At 35.7% G+C, this 19,011-nt stretch overlaps 1 protein-coding gene across 9 annotated transcripts; it reads left to right on the forward strand.

Moving 5' to 3' along the window:
* The first annotated feature begins 23 nt into the window (after nucleotides 1-23).
* On the forward strand, nucleotides 24-18,357 carry CFAP96 (cilia and flagella associated protein 96). Of its 9 annotated transcripts, none has more exons than XM_087418371.1 (8): nucleotides 24-54; nucleotides 2,372-2,549; nucleotides 4,609-4,828; nucleotides 7,434-7,571; nucleotides 7,682-7,757; nucleotides 11,892-12,071; nucleotides 16,356-16,525; nucleotides 18,114-18,357. In XM_087418371.1, the coding sequence occupies exons 2-8, from the start codon at nucleotides 2,450-2,452 to the stop codon at nucleotides 18,160-18,162; spliced, it is 933 nt and encodes a 310-aa protein (XP_087274497.1). In that variant the 5' UTR covers nucleotides 24-54; nucleotides 2,372-2,449; the 3' UTR covers nucleotides 18,163-18,357. The 9 variants fall into 9 exon arrangements, with proteins under 9 accessions (XP_087274497.1, XP_004428805.1, XP_087274492.1 ...); XM_004428748.3 differs by having other exon boundaries at nucleotides 45-151; nucleotides 2,369-2,549; XM_087418366.1 differs by having other exon boundaries at nucleotides 47-151.
* The last annotated feature ends 654 nt before the right edge of the window (nucleotides 18,358-19,011 follow it).

Raw genomic sequence — 19,011 nt, forward strand, 5'->3', positions numbered from 1 at the left:
CCACGCTACACTTCCTCGGGGGTGGATCACGGGGCGAGAAGCGGAAGACTGTCGGTAAATTCTATCGGTTGAGTCACTCGTATCCTACGGACACTCAAAAGTCCTTTTGTGTGTTCCTCGATGCGAATTGGAACTCTCCACGAATCCTCTGGTAGCGTACTTGGAATGGATTCTCCCGTAGCCGCGGCGACGCGCCACAATAAACACCACCCGTGCGCAGAGCGTCCGGAGGCTCTTGGTGGCGGGGCCGCGCGCGGGATGCGCTGGTGGGAGGGTGGCTCGTGGCCCCCATCGCTCTGCAGCTGAGTTCACCTGGACTGGAGCTGGGACGGTCTGATCTCGGTGTAGGGCTGGGTGCCCGTCTGAGAGGTGACTTGGTCCTCGCGGCCGCCAGGTGTTGCCCATTAGATACCTACCTACTCCGAGCCTCCGTTCCCTAATGGGGAATCCTTTTCCCCATCACCTCAACAGGAAGTTTTGTGCCCCTACATCACCCTCCACGGCCCTTTATCCATGCCTTTCAAGGGAACTTGCCATCTTCCACTTGTGCTTAATTCTGTTCTTGTCTACTAGATTGTAAGCTCTCTGGGGGCAGGATGTGTGCCTTTTAACGTCTCAGTTTTCCTAGCTTCTACCAGCGAGCCAGGTATTAGTATCCACGAAATACGTGAATGAGTGATTTTGCAATTGTTGCTCAAGAAGAGTTAAGTAGTGGAAAAATTCAAAGCAAGAACTTCTTTCCTTTTCCTTTCCTTCCCTCTGTGGCTCGCTTTGTTGTGTGCCAGACGCTGCTCACACACTGGGAATACTGTCTCATACCACGGTTCCTGCATCCCCGGAGCCGACAGTTGAGGAGAGGAAACAGCTATTAATTAAAGGATCCCTACACGGTGAATGTAAAATGATAACCCATTCGATAACCATGATGAGGGCTTGGAAAGAGAAGTACATGCACGATGATATAACTAAACTGATGAAGGATGGGTGTTAATTAGGGGAACTAAAGGGGTCGGCACAGTGAAGTACCAGCCTAAATTGAAACAGCATGTGCCATGGTCCTGTGGCAGGAGAGAGCCCGACCTGAGAACTGGAAGAGGACAAACAGTGCCCAGGTGCCAGGGAGGGGTGGTCCCCATGGCGACAGATTAGGGTGATAGCGGACCTTGTGAGCCATTTAAAGGATTTGAGTCCCTGTGGCAGCACAGGAAGCCTTTGTGTTTGGGTAGTAGAAATGGAGCTTTGAAATATGAGATAAATCTAAGTAGTCCAGCCCAACTGACTGACATCTAGTTTTAAAGCATACCTTGATCAGAGGAAGAGGGAGGATGGGGAAATGGGTTGTCTTTTCTTATGCTTTAGTTTAAACGGAATCTTCGCTTGCCCCTTTGATAGTACACATTAGCAATGATTCACGCTCTGATGAGCCACAGGTCCAAAGAGGCAAGCGTGTTTAGTGATATTGCAACAGCTTGCTCGAAAGTCAAGGCAAAAGGTTCTTACCTTGGATTACAAACTGGGAGGCACAAGCCAATGTTTGTTTTTTTCACTAGTGTACACCTGGTGCCTAGGTCTAGTTGGTGCTAAAAAATATGATGATGAAATGGAGACAAGTGTTTTTAGCTCTTTGGTCCTCCTCTTTAGAACATGTCTAATTAAAAAAAAAAGTCTAAATAGTTGCATGTTTAATGTGACATTTCAAAAGAAAACACACTTGCAGTCTCTCCTTTGACAAATACTCTGAATTCATTGTGGGTTTGTGTTTGTTTTCTTCTTGTTTTTATCTCGCCTAGACAGTTGTCCTCTCCCCCCACCTCCTTTGTGAACTAATTTTGCCAATGGCACATTTCTTGTATTCATTTAAGCTTGAAAAAACTCAGGAACTATAGTCTCATACCTATATGTGTTGTGCATTCTGAAAAGCTGAGTTGTAATTTTCAGTATGAGGGACAGTGCAGTATGCTTAAATCATTTGCTCAAAGCTGAAAATGTCTGCCTTATGTAATTATGATTTTTAAATCTACCTTGAACTTCTCTAAAGAAGGATGTTGTTTACACCGTATTTATACTGCACTCTACAGTAATAATTTTATCATTTATAGCAGGTGAATGGCAATGCAGCAGAGGCTATCATAGACATTTATTTGTAATTTATGAATAATTCACCTGGACAGTCAAGGGGAGGGGTCACAGTGATAATTTTAAATCCCATTATTCTCCTCCAGCTCCACAGAGTAGATTCTTTCCCCACATGGTTTGAGACTATTGTTTTATAGTGAATGTTAACTCTCAGACTGAAAGTGATTTGGACTGAAGTTTAGTAATCACTTTTTTCCCCCTAAACTTTCCCCCTGTATTTTTCAATGTAAAGTAGGATCTTGCTATAAAAGCAGCAGCCCTAAGCAACCTTTTGAAGTTGCCACTATAGAGAACACCACCACAAGTAGCAGCCATGCCTGTAGAAGGAGGGAAAACGGATATGGAGAGGATTGGCCTCTTCAGTGAGATGGGATATGTTACTGTTGGTGATAGATATGTGTCATCATTTAATCGTGAGTATATTTGGTTTTCTTTACAGCCTAATAGTGTGTGTGAGGGGTATTTTCTATATGACATTTTGGATTTAATATTTGACTTAAATGATATTCTTCAGTGGTCCATATTTTAGAGCATTAGTTCTAAAGTTGAATAAACTTGTGAAATTTCAATAGAGTTAAGAGAAGACTTAATTTGATAAGAGCAGGAAGCTCATTTTATTGAGCTACCCTACCTTCATATAGTTTCCTCATAGGTAATTTTACTTCTTTCCAAAGGTGCATGGCAGTTTTCTACCAGAATATTTTGTTTTTAGATTTTTTTTTTTCTTAAATGAGACCCAGCATTTACATTTGCATCCGAAGAGGCCACCCATGATCACTTTATTGAAAAATGAAATGCTAAATGAATAGTGGAGGGCTTTTTGGAAGAGTCATAAATAATAAAAAGAGCTAAAGTAAATGAGCATCTTAAATGTCTCAGTTAAATTTTTGGCTGTTCAATGACTTCTATATAACAATAAGAAAGAATACACTGATATAAAACATCTGTAAGATACATTGTTAAATTAAAAAAATAAAGGTGCAGAATAGTGTATGTAGAATGCTAAGCATTAAAAATGGTAAAGGATATATATGAAAATATTCATTGGAACATGCCTAAACATTCTCTGGAAAACAAAATTAATATCATGTAGGATATTAATTTCTCTCTGTGGGAGAGAAACTGGGTGGCCGAGTGTGGAAGGAAGACTTTCTGTAAAAATATTTATACTATTGAATTTGAAACCATGTAAATATATTACCTTTCAAAAATTTAAGTTAAAAAATTCACATTTAAATAAGCAGTTAAGGGGCTGGCCCAGTGGTGTAGTGGTTAAGTTCACGCACTGCTTCGGCGGCCCAGGGTTCAGATCCTGGCACGGACCTGCACACCACACATCAAGCCATGCTGTGGCAGTGTCCCACATACAAAACAGAGGAAGATTGGCACAGATGTTAGCTCAGGGCCAATCTTCCTCACAAGAAAAAAAAAAACAGTTGAATTAAGGATAGTTTTTACCTTCAAAAAATTCTTCATGTTATGGAAGGACTTTTCAAATTGAGCTCTCCTTGGTCCAAATTATAAAAGAAGTTCTAAATAGTCATAAAAACAGCCTTTTAGAAAATTGCAGGGCTGCTGGTAGTTCATTGTAGAAATATACCACAATTTATGTATCTGTTTTCCTGTTGATGGGCATTTGAGTTGTTTCTTTTCCTTTCCTTTTCTTTTCTTTTTTTTTCGCTTGAGGAAGATTAGCCCTGAGCTAACATCTGTGCCAATCTTCCTCACTTTATATGTGGTTCGCCACCACAGCATGGCTGACAAGTGGTGTAAGTCCATGCTTGGGATCCAAACCTGCGAACCAGGGCCACCGAAGTGGAGCACCTGAACCTAACTACTACGCCAGGGGGCTGGCCCCTGTTTCTTGTTTTTGTTTATTATGAATGAAGCTGCTATGAACCTTCTTGCATTCTTGTTCATGTCTTTTAGTGGATATAGGCACTCATGTGTCTTGAGTATATACCCAGGAGGGGAATTGCTTCCGTCTGAGTATGGAATGCCCTTCCCTTCAACCTACACACACACACACACACACACACACACACACACCACACATTGCTTCCGTCTGAGTATGGAATGCCCTTCCCTTCAACCTACACACACACACACACACACACACACACACACACACACCACACACACACTCTTACTGACATCTCATACAGACAGTGTTTCCTGGTATGTAGATGAGGGAGCACTGGATTATAGGACTTTTAAGGCCTCTTCCACTCTAAAATTCAGAGTCTATAACCAGTCCTTAATCTAATTATTAAAATGTTTTGTGGAAACCTCATAGATCTTATTGTCAATATAGCCTTTAACACAGAGCTTTCAGTGAACACTTTGAAATGGTGTTTTAGAGTTCAAAACTCACTGGCCCAAAGCACATTTTGAAACTTTTCTAAGTTATTTTTCATATTCTTTAATTACTAGTGGGCTCAAAATCATGATATTCCTAATTTGTTTTTAAAGGACCCTTTAATGAAGCTGCAAGCAAAAATAGACAGATGTTACCTGGGGGATCCAAAGAAATGTCAAATCTCCAGGCAGGTTATTTTGATCCCCATTTTGCAAGGATTTTTGAAGGCGAAGGCTATGTAAGTCTGAATCAAGTGAGGAGACGACATATGATGGAAGAAGCCAGAAAAAATCTAGGCAAAGCCTTCCTCCCTAGTAGTGGAGATAAAAAGCCGTAAGTGTTGAGGGGGAAATTTTAATACGTCTACTGTGCCTTTCTCTCCTCCAGCCTAAATTAAGTGTTTGTTTTTCCGTAGGACTTACTTGTGTATGATTCATTTTTTAAAGTATGATTTTTAGGTTAAGTTTGTCTTAGGTGGAGACAGTTATATTGAATGATTTAAGTTGAGAGGTAATTTTGATTAAGTAGATTCTCATTATCACATTAAATTTTTGGTTATCTGTGTCACTGTTCTCTATCAGTTTATATAATAAAAGGCAACTAAATAATGAAAATAAATTTGTTCAAAAACCTTGCAAAAAAGTTAGGGAAAAAATTGCCTTGTGTTATCATGTTTGTGCCCTTGACTATTTTTTCTGCTTTTCAAAAAATTTTAAAAAGTGTAAATAAAAAATGCGAAATTAGGAGGTCTTATTTTTGATAAAGAAGATAATTTATCAACGATGTGTTATTTACAAATCGTTGTAGGGGCTGGCCCCGTGGCTTAGTGGTTAAGTTTGGCGTGCTCCGCTTCAGCGGCCCCGGTTCAGGCTACACCACTCGTCGGTGGCTGTGCTGTGGTGGCAACCCACATACAAAACAGAGGAAGATGGGCACGGATGTTAGCTTAGGGCGAATCTTCCTCAAGCCAAAAGAGGAGGATTGGCAACACATGGTAGCTCAGGGCAAATCTTCCTCAGGGGAAAAAAAAAAAAAGAAATCATTGTACAGATACCTGCATGGGGTTTAACAATGTTTTAGTTGTGACAGTTGTCAATGTGGAGGTTCATTTTTTTTTTCTTACCTTTAAATCATTAAAACCATATAGTCTATGTTATATATTATATAGCTGAGCTTTAGAATATGATATTAATTTGCACTCAATAACCTTGACTCCCAATTTAGAATTTATGATGGATGAGGACTGGTTGAAGGCTAATTTTGTGCTTGTTTGTGGTATTTTCTTGAAATTAGTAAAGCTGTGTTCTTCTAACTCAAAATTACTAAATTTTTATTGAGTGGGGAATTTCTTATCTGTTATTATAGTTTAATCTTTTTCCATCTTTTCACACTTTGGATAGGTGTGAATTATTTGTTATTATTATTATTACTTTTTTAGGGGCTTCTTCATTTTATTCTTAGATATAAATTCAAACATGCATTTTTTGGTTCACTACTTCATTTCTTTTTCATATAATATATGTATTTTACCCTTTAAATAACTTTTTCCTATTTTTCAGTCTCCCCTCTTAATGAATTTTGACCTCTTGTGGTAATATTTGGGACTTGCTGCCTTGATACCTTAGTTTATAATATGCTTATATTCATTTGTCAGCCAAGAAATAAAAACAGTTTTATAATTAGAGTAGTTTTTCTTTGTTTTTAAAGCTCAGAGATATGTGAAAAACATCTGTAATTTTGCGAGGTACAGAAAGAATTTCCAAAAAGAGAGATTAGTGGTATAAATAAGAAGCCCTCATATTGCTACTTATTCAATACCAAATTATGGGACCATACTCATTTAATAAATTCTAAATGTACTGATTCTTAATGCTTGCATAAAATCACATTCTAGTTAGATTACGCCTGTGCATAACTGTCCTTTTCTCTGCTATATCATTGCTTTATTTCCTTACTGTATCTTAGAATTTTATGACATATAAGTAGCAGTTAATGAAAATGAATATCTTCTAATGGAAGCTTTATTTGTAAGCCAGAAATAATAAGTGATGTTGATGTCTTTCTAGTTTTTGAAATTTTTAATTCAAATGTATAAACAGTGTCGAGTTTTGATAATAGTAAGGTTTCATTTGTCTTGTAGACCATTTTCTGATTATTAAATCTTGTTTACGTCAATGATAACTTGGAAGGTAGAGACTATGACTCTTACTAACATTAGTCATCCTTTTTATTGTGAAAATTGTAAAGAAAGCATTTGTTAAAGTGCTAGATGACAAATAGTTTAATGATTAAGCATACTGTGGGTCCAGAAAATTTAAAAGTTTAAAATTGAAGAAAAAATATTTGGTTAATTTTTTTTCTATAGTAAAGAAATAAGTATAAACCAAAAAGAAGAAAATCAGCACCAAAATTCCATGAGATTCACTTTGCCATCAGCAGTGGAAACAATACTTTTACGTATGTGTTTTGAAAGTATAGTTTCTAGTGAGTGGTCAGAAGAAATCAGCCATTTATTAGCTAACTTGCCATAAAGTGTTGAGAAATTCATCTAAAAACACAAAAGGGTGTTTTAACACGTTAAAGTGTTAAAGTGTAAAGGGCGTTAACAATAAGTATATTGTTATAATTAACTGAATTCATGGAAACTATTCTAACTTTCCAGAGATTATGAAGTTTTGTTTATGTGGAACATTTAAAATAAGCATAAAAAATTAAAAACTTATCTCATCTCAAAATTTGTGACTTTGAAAAATGGGGGAAATTAGATTAAAAACTAACAAAAAAATTGTTTTTTTCCTTACCAAAGTTAGGCAAGTCAATTCCATTGCATATGTTTTGCTCCTTTTTCAATCATTTTTTTAAAAAAATTGTGGTAAAATATATATAACAAAAAATTTGTCGTTTTAACCTGCTCCTTTTTTTTTGTACTGTATCTAAGATGTGGATTAGGAAGCTACTATGGGACAATAGGAGGTCCAGTCCCATTCTTCAGTGCACAGTTAAAACCCAGGGCAAAATATGAGGCACCTGGAAAGAATTTATACACAAACCCAGGAAAGAAAGGAACTGGATATGGGTAAGATATTTTTAAATATTTTCATATAATTAATTTTGAACTTAAAAAAATAAAATAAAATTTAACATTTCTGAACCCTGAAGTCACCATTACTTATTTTCCTTCCTTAGCTATGCAAATGTTACCATAGGTAAACAGTTTTCACACTCTGCTGATTTCTATGATGCACCAAAACTAAATTATAAGGTAATCTATTTTAACATTTTTCCACCTCTCTCTTGTTTAGTTGACTTAGAGAATTCACTTGTGATCTGATTATGTTTTGTTTTGTTTTATCTATTTATGTTACTGGGGCAATGACAGGCTGATGTTTATGAATTGTGATAATTTTACCTTTTTAATATTAGATTTCCACATCAGGCTGTAGATCCTCTCAGCTCTTCCCATGATCAACTTATATCTCCTGCTCTAGTTTACTACATCTATCTTACATCTCTCCAAACTAGCTGTGAGACTTCTGTTAACTTGGCCTAAGCAACTCTTGTCTTTTTTTTTTTTTTTTAAGCTGAGGAAGATTTGCCCTGAGCTAACATCTGTGCCAATCTTCCTCTATTTTGTATGTGGGTCTCTGCCACAGCATGGCCTCCAATGAGTGATATAAGTCTGTGCCTGGGGAACCGAATCCAGGCTACTGAAGTGGAGTGTGCCGAATTTAACCAGTAGGCCATGAGACCAGCCCCTCAGCTCTGTCTGTTTTAAGTAGAAGAGTCTTTTCCTGACTCTTAGCCATATTCCCACCACACTCTAGTATTTTATGCCTAAGAAAGTGGTAGTGATATGGTACTTTTGGGCTGATCAAGAAGCCATTATGGTGAGCGAATGGAATGGAGGAGTGATGGGGAGAAGGGAGAAAGTGGAGGGTAGAAAATGGATGAATTCATACAGGAGAGAGAGTAAAAGGATGGGAGAAAACTATGCACTTTATTAAACAGCAGAAATAAAAACTGAAATGTACTGGCATATGCCTCTGACACTCACTTTATACAGTATTTGACTTATAGTGAAACCTCTTCACTTTGTGGGCAATGCCTACATGTGATGAATAGAGGAAACCTTACAGATTTTGGAACAATATCAACATAATTTAATAATATCATCATAAATTAAAGAAAGCTGGTAGTAATGAAAAGTCGAGTTCGTTTGGACTTTAAGCAACAGAAATTAAATGGTAACCATTTTTTTTTAGTTTTTTGTTTCTGTTTTTTTAGGCGTGCAGTCTTCAGTAATTTTGCCATGGTGATTTTAAGTGGCTGTGGGGCCATGAGATAGAAGGACAGTGGCCAGTTTTGCAAATGGGCATTTCCAAACCCAGGAAAAGTTTCCTATTAAATAGGGTAGAAACCTTGGTCATTTGAAAATAATCATCTCTGTTTCTATGTATGGACTGTTCAGTTTATGTAAAATTGTATATAAATTACTTTTCATCTGTAGGAATAATAATAATATATAAACACATACAAGGCAATTTTATCAATGGCTCGGTAATTAGTCTTTCATCCTAAACATTGTAAGATACTTTTCTCTCCTTACAGCAAAGCTCTTCTGTTCTTATTTTCAGAACTTATTATTCATAAGTCAGAAATTTTATGTCTCTGGATTTCCTAAAATTAATTCTGAAAATAATTTAATAAAATGTATCCTTGCTTTTTCTTTTGGAACTTTAAAGAGATCACTCCACTGTATTCTTGCCTGAATTGTTTCTGACGAGAAATCTGCTTTCATGGTTATTTTTGTTCTTCTGTATGTACCGTGTCTTTTTTCTCTGGCTACTTTTAAGATTTCCTTGATCACTCGTCTGAGCAATTTGATTATGATGTGTCTTGGGGTTGTTTTCATCATGCTTCTTATGCTTGAGGTTTATCGAACTTCTTGGATCTGTGGGTTTAATAGTTTTCATCAAATTTGGAATATTTTCAGCTTTTATTTCTTCAGGTATATTTTCTGTTCCTCCCCTTTTCTCCTCTCCTTAGGGACTCCAATTACAGGTGCATTAGATCTCTTGAAATTGTCTCACAATTTACCAAGGCTCTGTTCGCTTCTGTTTTTTTAATTATCTTTTTTCCTTCTCTGTGTTTCATTTTGAATAGTTTCTCTTGCTATGTCTTCAAGGTCACTAATCTGTTTTTCTGCAATGTCCAATATGCTGTTAATGGCATCCTGTGTATTTTAAATTTCACACATTGTGGTTTTGCTCTCCAGAAGTTCAATTTGAGTGTTTTTTTTTTATATCTTACGTGTCTCTACTTAATTTTATGAGCATATGGAATACAGTTTAATTACTATTTTAATGTCCTTCTCTGCTAATTCTAACAATTAATTTTGAATGATTGATTTTTCTTCTCAGTATGGGTCCTATTTTCCTATTTCCTTGCATTACTGGTAATTTTTTCTTTTGAGGAAGATTAGCCCTAAGCTAACATCTGTTGCCAATCCTCCTCTTTTTGCTGAGGAAGATTGGCCCTGGGCTAACATCCGTGCCCATCTTCCTCCACTTTATCTGGGATGCCACCACAGCATCGCTCAGTAAGTGCTGTGTAGGTCCATGCCCAGGATCCGAACCTGTGAAACCTGGGCCGCCGAAGCAGAGGGTGTGAACTTAACTGCTACACCACCGGGCCAGCCCCCATTACTGGTAATCTTTGGTTGGATGTCAGGCATTGTGAATTTTATCTCATTGAGCACTGTATATTTTTGTGTTCTTATAAATATTCTTGGGCTTTATTCTGGGATGCAGTTAAATTACTTGGAAACAATTTGATTTTTTTCAGGTCTTGCTTTTCGAGATTTGTTGGGTGGGACAGGAGCAATGCTCAATTCAGGGCTAATTACTCCCCACTGATGAGGCGAGACCTTTCTGTGTGCTCTCCCTGGGAATCAGGTTTTCTAGCACAGCTAATGGAATGAGCACTCTTCCCAGCTCTGTGCGAGAGCTAGACACTGTTACCTCTAATCTTTTTGGGTGGTTCTTTTCTTGGCTTTGAGTGCTTCCCTCACATATATGTGCTGATCAGTGCTCAACTGAATACTCTAGGGCAGGGGTTGGCAAAACAAATACAATATTCTATTGAAGGGGACCATACTCTAGGAAAAGGTGATCTGTCAAGCACTGCCTTCTGAAAACCTGCATCAGAATCACCTGGGGTGACTGTTAAAACTACAGATTAATGGGCCATACAGCGGACCAGTAGGATCAGAAATCTCTGAGGGAAGAGCTTGGCAATTTGTAAATTAAATAAATTACCAAGTGATTCCTATGAAAATTTGAGAAACACTGCCCAAAAGGGCAAAGGAATGGTTAAATTATCAGTACCATCAGTACCAGTGGCATGAAGAGGAGAGAGGAGATCACCAAGAAGGGCTGAAATTCCTATAGACTGGAGAAAGGAAGAGGAGAGGCAAAAGCAAGACAAAAATCTAAAAAGAGTGAAAATTTGTGGAAGTGTTACAGCTGGGTTCTTAGTAATGAAAATTCGTCTTCCCTGGATTGACCATCTATTTAAATTTCATTTACCAAATGTTTTCAGTTGTTTGTTGAATGATGAAATACCAGATTTCATATTTTAAAAAAGTGAAAAAATGTATCGATATTCACTTTATAGATGTCTTTTTGAATCTATAATTCATAACTTGAAATTTTTTTCTACTTTATTAACAGCAATTTTTATACTTAGTATTGTCCTGTAGAGAAGATTGCAATATGGGAAGGAAAAAATGACTTCTGTTTTGCTTAAATACTAGGTAGCTAATAAAGTTGTAATATAAGACTGATATATTATTTAAAAAGTAAGTATTCCTTATTCTTAGAAGTAAAAACTGACATTTATTGAGAGCCTACCATATGCTAGGTACTTTATACACATAATCTCGTTTACTCTTTACAACAGCGTAAGGGGTAAATTATCCTCATTTATAGTTGAAGAAAAGTTGACACTAAAAGGGTAAGTAAATTTCCCAGAGTCCCTAAGAAATACTAAAAAGCAGGAAGGAGTTAGGGTTTGAACTAGAGACCAATCTTTTTTTTTAATACATCATATCACCCAGATAGTTAATATAGATGTGTTCAGGTGATAATAGATCTCTTTACTTCAAATAAATTTATATCCAAAATGGCCAATCGTAGTTGTGCTTGTTCATAAACAAGTGTATCTTTTGTATCATAAGAACAGAACATAACAAAAGGATGTTTAAAAAAAGTGAACCTGGCGGTATATATTAAAAAAATCTACATGCTTATATTAAAATTTAAAAGAAGATTTGACTCTATGTTACTTCCAATTTGAGTAATTTATGCTATATAATTTCAAACTCTTAAATTTACAGAAAGAGAATGAACAGCACCATCATTTACTTAAAGGGACACCTTTCAAGTTAAATCTTTACCCAAGGGAGTATTTTGATTCTAATCCTTATTTTTTTGAGAAACCTTTACCACCAATTAAAAAAGCAGAGAGGAAAGAATTACTTCCAAGCCCTTTTAAGCCCTCCTCTCCTGGTAAAAAGGTAAGTTAAAAATTTTAGAAAGAAAAAATATTAATCATTATCAAGAAATATTGCCTCTTGCTGTCAAATCATTTTACTACCTATGGAAATAATAAACTTCTCTTTGTATTCATGCCAAGAATCATGAAACCCGTTTTTACAAAATTATGTAAAGTCACAAAGCATGGCTAGGGTAGGGAATAATGAAGCTCTTGTAATGAAGTAATTATTAATCACTTCAAATGTGTTTTCTAAGTGCCTCTCTAGATCTTAGGTATAGTTTTTCTCAAAACCATGAAAAGCCAGACCATCTTTTAGTTTTTGAAATGGTGGTTAAAATGAACTATCTGCCTCTGCTGAAGTTTACAACAAGTGTGAATAAAAATTAAAATGTTTCTTATAGTTTGTAAACCTTAGTTTATACTTTATTTTTTCTTCTGTAAATTGCCTGTTCATTTTCTCTGTGGATTTTCTATTAGGATATTTATCTTTCTCATATCGATTTTTAAGATCTTTTTGTACATTAAGGATATTGTTCTTTTGTCATTTCTGTTGAAAATAATTTTTCTAATCTGTTGAATCTTTGACTTTGGTTATAGTATTTGGTGCTATTTAGAAGTTTAATAATTTGATGTAGTCAAATTTATCAATCCTTTTCCCTGAGTTTCATGTTATTCTCAGAATGACTTTTCTTACCACCAATATTAGAAAAATATACACTCTTGATTTCTTCTATTAATCTTATCCTTTTGCATTTATATCTTCATCTGAAATATATTTTGATATGAAGAGTGAGGTAAGGGTCCAGCTTTTATCTCTTTCTCTCTTTTTTTTTTTGGTGAGGAAGATTGGCCCTGAGCTAACATCTGTGCCAGTCTTCCTCTATTTTGTATGTGGGATGCTGCCACAGCATGGCTTGATGAGTGGTGTTAGGTCTGCACCTGGGATCCGAACCCATGAACCCCAGGCTGCCGAAGCAGAGTGCACGAACTTAACCACTACACCACTGGGCTGGCCTCCAGCTTTTATCTTTTTTGAAATCCACTTTTTAGGGCAGGAGGAAACTTTGAGGGAGGATGTGTTCTGTGTCTTCATTGTGGTCGTAGTTTCAAGGGTGTATATACCTGTCAGAAATCATAAAATTATAAACTTTATTTAATTATTTTTTTGGTGAGGAAGATTAGCCCTGAGTTAACATCTGTTGCCAATCCTCCTCTTTTTGCTGAGGAAGGCTGGCCCTGGGCTAATATCCGTGCCCATCTTCCTCCACTTTATATGGGACACCACCACAGCATGGCTTGACAAGCGGTGTGTCTGTCCACGCCCGGGATCCGAACCTACGAACCCTGGGCTGCCGAAGCAGAGCTTGCGCACTTAACCACTATGCCACCGGGCCGGCCCCGAATTGTAAACTTTAAATAGGTGCAGTTTATTGTATGTGAATTAGACTTCGTTAAAACTGATTTTTTAAAAAGCCAATTGTTCCTAACCTCACTGAGTAATTTTTTTATTGATGTTTTAATAGTTTATAACATTGTGAAATTTTTTGTTGTACATTTTTGTTTGTCCATCACCATATACATGTCTCCCTTTACCCCTTGTGCCCACCCCCTACCCCCATTACCCCTGGTAACCACACTACAGTTTTCTCTGACAGAGTAATTTTTAACACCACTTGCTTTGAAATGCTACCTTTATCAAATAAAAATTCCCGTTTTTGAGGGTTTTTTTCCCTCCTGAATTTCCATTCTATTTGACTGATGTTTATTTCTGTCAGTACCAAACTACTTTTAATTACTATTGCATTTTAATATTGGGTGGTCTAGTCTCTTCTTGTTACTTTTTCAAAAAGTTGTATTGGCTGTTCTCCCGTATTTATTCTCTGGAACTTTGGAATTATTTTGTAAAGTTCTTGGGAGAAAAAGACCTTTGGTGTTTTGCTATAAAGTTAAATCGTTAGATTTTTGGATGTATTAGCATATTTATAATTTGAATCTTCTGATCTGATCTAGAAATAAACTACTTATAAAAATTTTTATTTCCCTTGTAGAATTTTATATTTTACTTCACATAGGTTTATATGTCTTATATTTATTCCTACTTATTTTAAAGCTCTGGTCAATAGTTTTTTCCCCATAATGTTTCTCCTCATATTATTTGTCTTTATAAAAACATTTGATTTTTTAAAATATCTGGCCATTTCATTAAGCTTTTTTATGTTCTAATGGGTATTCTGTTGATTCTGTTTGGATTTTCAGATGTATGATTATCTGCAAATAATTTTGCTCCCTCCTTTCCAATATTTATCTCTCTTATGTCATGCTCATGTCCAATTGCTCGGGCTAGCAGTAGTGGCCATCTTGCCTTAATCTTGAATTTAATGAGGACACCTCTAGCGTTTCATTTTTATAGATGCCAAAAATAGGAATAAATCAGGAATGTATGTAAAATTATGTTGAATGTTTTGATGTAATATATTTAGACCATCTTTTTTTCCTCCCTTTGACTTGTCATAAGGTGAATAACAATAATAGATTTCTTAGAATGAATCCATCTTGGCCATGTTGTATTAATTTTTAAGTGTAATACTGTATTTTATGTGTTAATGTTTTATTAAGTATTTTTGCATTACAATAATTTTAAGCATGACTGGTCTGTACTTTTTTTTTGGTATGCTTTGTTCTATTTTAGTATAAATAGATGCTATCATCTTAAAATAATCAGGGAGATTTCCTCCTTTTCTTATGTTCTGTAACGTAAAACAGTTTAAATAGCACTAGAAATATTTGTTTCTTGAAGGCTTGAAAGAATTCTCATAGAAAGTGTTCTGGGCTTAATTTCTTGCATGATGCCTATCCATTATCTAAGGCTTCCTATCTCTCTCTCTCTCTCTCTTTTTTTTTTTTTTGTGAGGAAGATCAGCCCTGAGCTAACATCCATTGCCAATCCTCCTCCTCTTTTTTTTTGTTCCCCAAGGCCCCCAGTAGATAGTTGTATGTCATAGTTGCACATCCTTCTAGTTGCTGTATGTGGGACGCGGCCTCAGCATGGCTGGAGAATCAGTGTGTTGGTGCGCGTCTGGGACCTGAACCCGGGCCGCCAGCAGCGGAGCGCACGCACTTAACCACTAAGCCACGGGGCCGGCCCTTCCTATCTCTCTTGAAGTCAATTTTGACACATATTTTCTTTGAAAATCATTCATTTCATTCACATTTTCAAATTTATTGACATGGTTGTTTGCAAAAATATTATTTTATATTTTTTAATATTCCATATATGTATAGGTTTCCTCCACTCCTTTCTCATTCTTAATTATAATATAGATTTATCTATTTATTTTTTAAGGCATAATCTGATGGGTTGGTTTATTTACCATCTATATTTTTCTAATTCATCCATTTTGCCTTTACATTTATCAATGAATTTATTTTACTTTGCTTAAGTTTCTTTATTATTTGTTGCTCTTCAAAATAATTCATGTGTCTTCAATCTGGAAAACCTGAAAAATGACAACCATATCTTTCAAATGAATTAAATTTTCATGTATATTTGGCTTAGATACTGTAAGTGAAAGGATGCCTAATTAAATGGGTTGTTATGATTCTGTAGTTTTCTTGGCGACTATATATAATATAAAGATTAAAATCATGGTAAATCAGTTTAAAAGACAAAGCAAATATTTGTCCGTTTTGTGTATAGGTCAAAAAATATTTTGATTGACTTCTTTTAATAGACTACAAGAAAAATATAAAGTAAAAGTAGATCACATTTTCCTCTCACCTTCTATTTTTATGTGCTATTCCTTTTTTTTTTTGGTTTTTAGCATCTTCTCCATCACTGAGGTGTTTAGTAAACTCATGTTATGCTAGGCTCTCTGTTGGACAAACTTGACCCTTGGCCCCTTCTCCCGTCCTCTGGTTCTGAGCCCTAACTCCTTTCTCTATCAAAATATGTCTGACCTAGGTTTCATTCCCTCAGTAATGGGCTCACCCTCTAACTAGATGATAGCCTGGTCTGATAAACTCTTGCTAAAATATTAATGCTTGGCAGTCATTTACAATATTACCTTCCTATAAACATTTGCATTTTCTTAGAGAAGTTTTGGAATTACAGTGTGTTAACCCCGTAAAATTGGTGGTAGGGATACTCTTTGCTGGTATTTGAATTAAACAGTATAGACAACTTTCTTTAAATGTAAAACCAACTCCATAGACAATACACCGATATGTATGAACTTCTTCAAAATCTAATTTTGTTGGAAGCATTTTATAAAACCACATTAAATTGTCTCATTTTTATTTGTAGGCTGGTGGAATGAAGGCAGGAACATTTGACCCTTACCCTTCACATTCTGCTGACCCTTATGTGGTTAAGTTGGCAAAGCAGATTTCCAGGAAAGATGTTAAGATTTTCCATCCACCAGGTGGACCAAAAAGCAGACCAATTGAAAGTATAATGACTTTGAATGTCAAAAGGTAGTAATATGTTACATTTAGCCCATGTACCGTGAAAAATTGTTTTCAACTTTTAGATTTCTTCAGAATAATATCTTCTATTTTAACATTTAAAAATGACAAATTTGGGTGACTTTAGAAATCTCAGCTCCTTCCGTAGACCACTCTCCATTATAGAAGTTCTTTCTCATCTTCTGAAATTCCCAATTGAAAAAGCTTAATTTATCTGTGCCAAACTATTCTGTCCACAATTTTTTAGGCAAATCTAAAGCACCTTATTATGAGTTGTTTGAGACTGTTTAGATATTTCTAGTTCAATTCGCAGTACATGTTAACATTGTCTGTTTCTCAAAGGGAGTTTTTGACCCTTGTTGAATTATTATCTCTATGTGGGTTCCAGGCTCTCAGTAATTGTGAGGGATCCTAATGACACTTAAGATTTCTGTCCTTAACTTTGAAATAATCTTCTTTGAAAACAGGAAATATTTTGGTTACTTAAAAATACTATTAACATCACTTTATAATACTTTGAGAAAAAGTATATTATTAAGGTATCTTAAAACTTCAATTTTACCCAGTTTTTGAGCACTCTCTAAATTGAAAAGAAGTTCTTAAGAGTTCAGAATATAAATTAGAAAAGGACAATCCATCATTCTTTGTGTGTGTGTGTGTGCAAAACCATAAATAAGTAGAATTCATTTGATTACCTTTCTGTCTTGAATTCATTGAAAACGTTTTAATGCCCAACACTGTAATCATACAGTGTATTAGGTAAAGGACACCAAATTCACATTCTTTTCTTTTATAAAAACAGTGGTACATCTTTATCACTTGTGGGCAGTGGTTATAATACCAACATTATTGTTATATCACAAAAGTAAGATTGCCCTTCGTTATTTATGTAATTTAACTGTTGTTTGCAGGAGTAATATTCTGTGTGGGCTAGTTGGTAGAGTATTGGACTGGAAACAGGAAGCTATGGAGCCTTTTTTCCATGTCCTTTGACCTTTTGTCCTTTGGCAAGCCACCTATCAGTACTCTGCCCAACAGTATCTATACGTATAACAGAACAGACAGTAAAATCAGAATTTTCCTCACCACACTCAACCTCGAATAGATGGAATTTTTTTCTTGTGGGGTGGTTTCAGGTTTTCTGTGTGTTCTTTTCTCTCCAGAGAACAGAGCTGAGAAAGTTCTGTGATGCCCAGCATATGTGTTTGGAGCAGAGAAAAGAAAAGAGTAACTGATTGCTCTTTTGAAAAATCAGAAGTTTATCTTCTGTTTAGTAACTTTGAGTTTATTGAAATCTCTTTCTTTTTACATTATCACAAATATTATCCTAAATCAAGTTTTCATTTCCTTTAGCCTAATTTTAAAACTAATGAACTTCTCTGGATGGTAGTATTTAAAATTGGTCCTATCAACCAATTTTTCCCTCTTAAATTACATTTTAAAAATATATCTGACTTATCTGAAGTGAAGCTTTTGAATTTGCTGAGAAAATCTGGTTTTGGATTGTTAATTTTTTATTGTAAAACATTTTTACAAGAACGTACAGATATATAACCTGTACCTATAAAATTAAATGTGCATTTTTTTCCAATTTTAGGGCACTAAATATGAAGAACTACAAGACTGCTTCAGTACAGTCCTATTAGCATCTGGAAGACAAATAGCTTTCTAGATCCTGACTCTCAGTAACTCATCATCAAGTGCTAATTATTTGAAAAAATATAAGATGTTGTGGGACAGATAGCTAAAGCATCAAAAGAAATTTAAGCCTGCCACTATAATACTCTTTCTTGTTTTAGTACTGTTACTTAAAGAATAAATAGAATTTGTTAATAATTTAACATATGATTACTGATCTATGTTTACATCTGTGTGTCTGAGGAGAATGTGATGTTTAGAAATTTTATAAAATCTTGAAGTGTATTCTGTTATTTGAGAGCTTTGACTCCTAATGTTAAAAAATGGCAGGGTTGGAGAGTAGGGGTGGAGGTGGGGCCTGGAGGGGTAGAAAGTACACAGTAAATTCTTAACTTGCTGTTTCTTCTTGGAGGTATTTGAAAATTGGATTGAGAGCTATCTAAGTGTCATAGCCTGTTAAAGCATTCTTAACATCGAAGATAAATATTGATTCATTCCTATTGCGTAGATTCCTATGTACACACATTATATAGTGAGGCAAATGTCTCAACTTATGTGGCATCATGCCTTCTATTTATGGCCTATGTCAAACATCAGATTAGCCAATGGCAGCCCCAGGATGAGTTGCGGGGAAGGGAGAATGGGGAGTGCAGTTTTAGTTCAGCATCTTATAAAAAATTACAAAGTTATAAGGTGGATGAAGTTTGTCTTGGATGTCCTCCCATGCTCCTCTGTAGCTGTCCAAACTGCCTCTCCAAGAGCATCCCCCTAGGTCTTATCCTCTTGTTCTCAAGTTCTCTCTTCTTTACTCACCCTGCCACTTTAAAAAATATCTGTTCTTAAAAGATATGATTTAA

The sequence above is a fragment of the Ceratotherium simum genome, chromosome 28 (assembly GCF_057802395.1).
Source record: "Ceratotherium simum simum isolate JZ-2026a chromosome 28, ASM5780239v1, whole genome shotgun sequence".
NCBI lineage: Eukaryota > Metazoa > Chordata > Mammalia > Perissodactyla > Rhinocerotidae > Ceratotherium > Ceratotherium simum.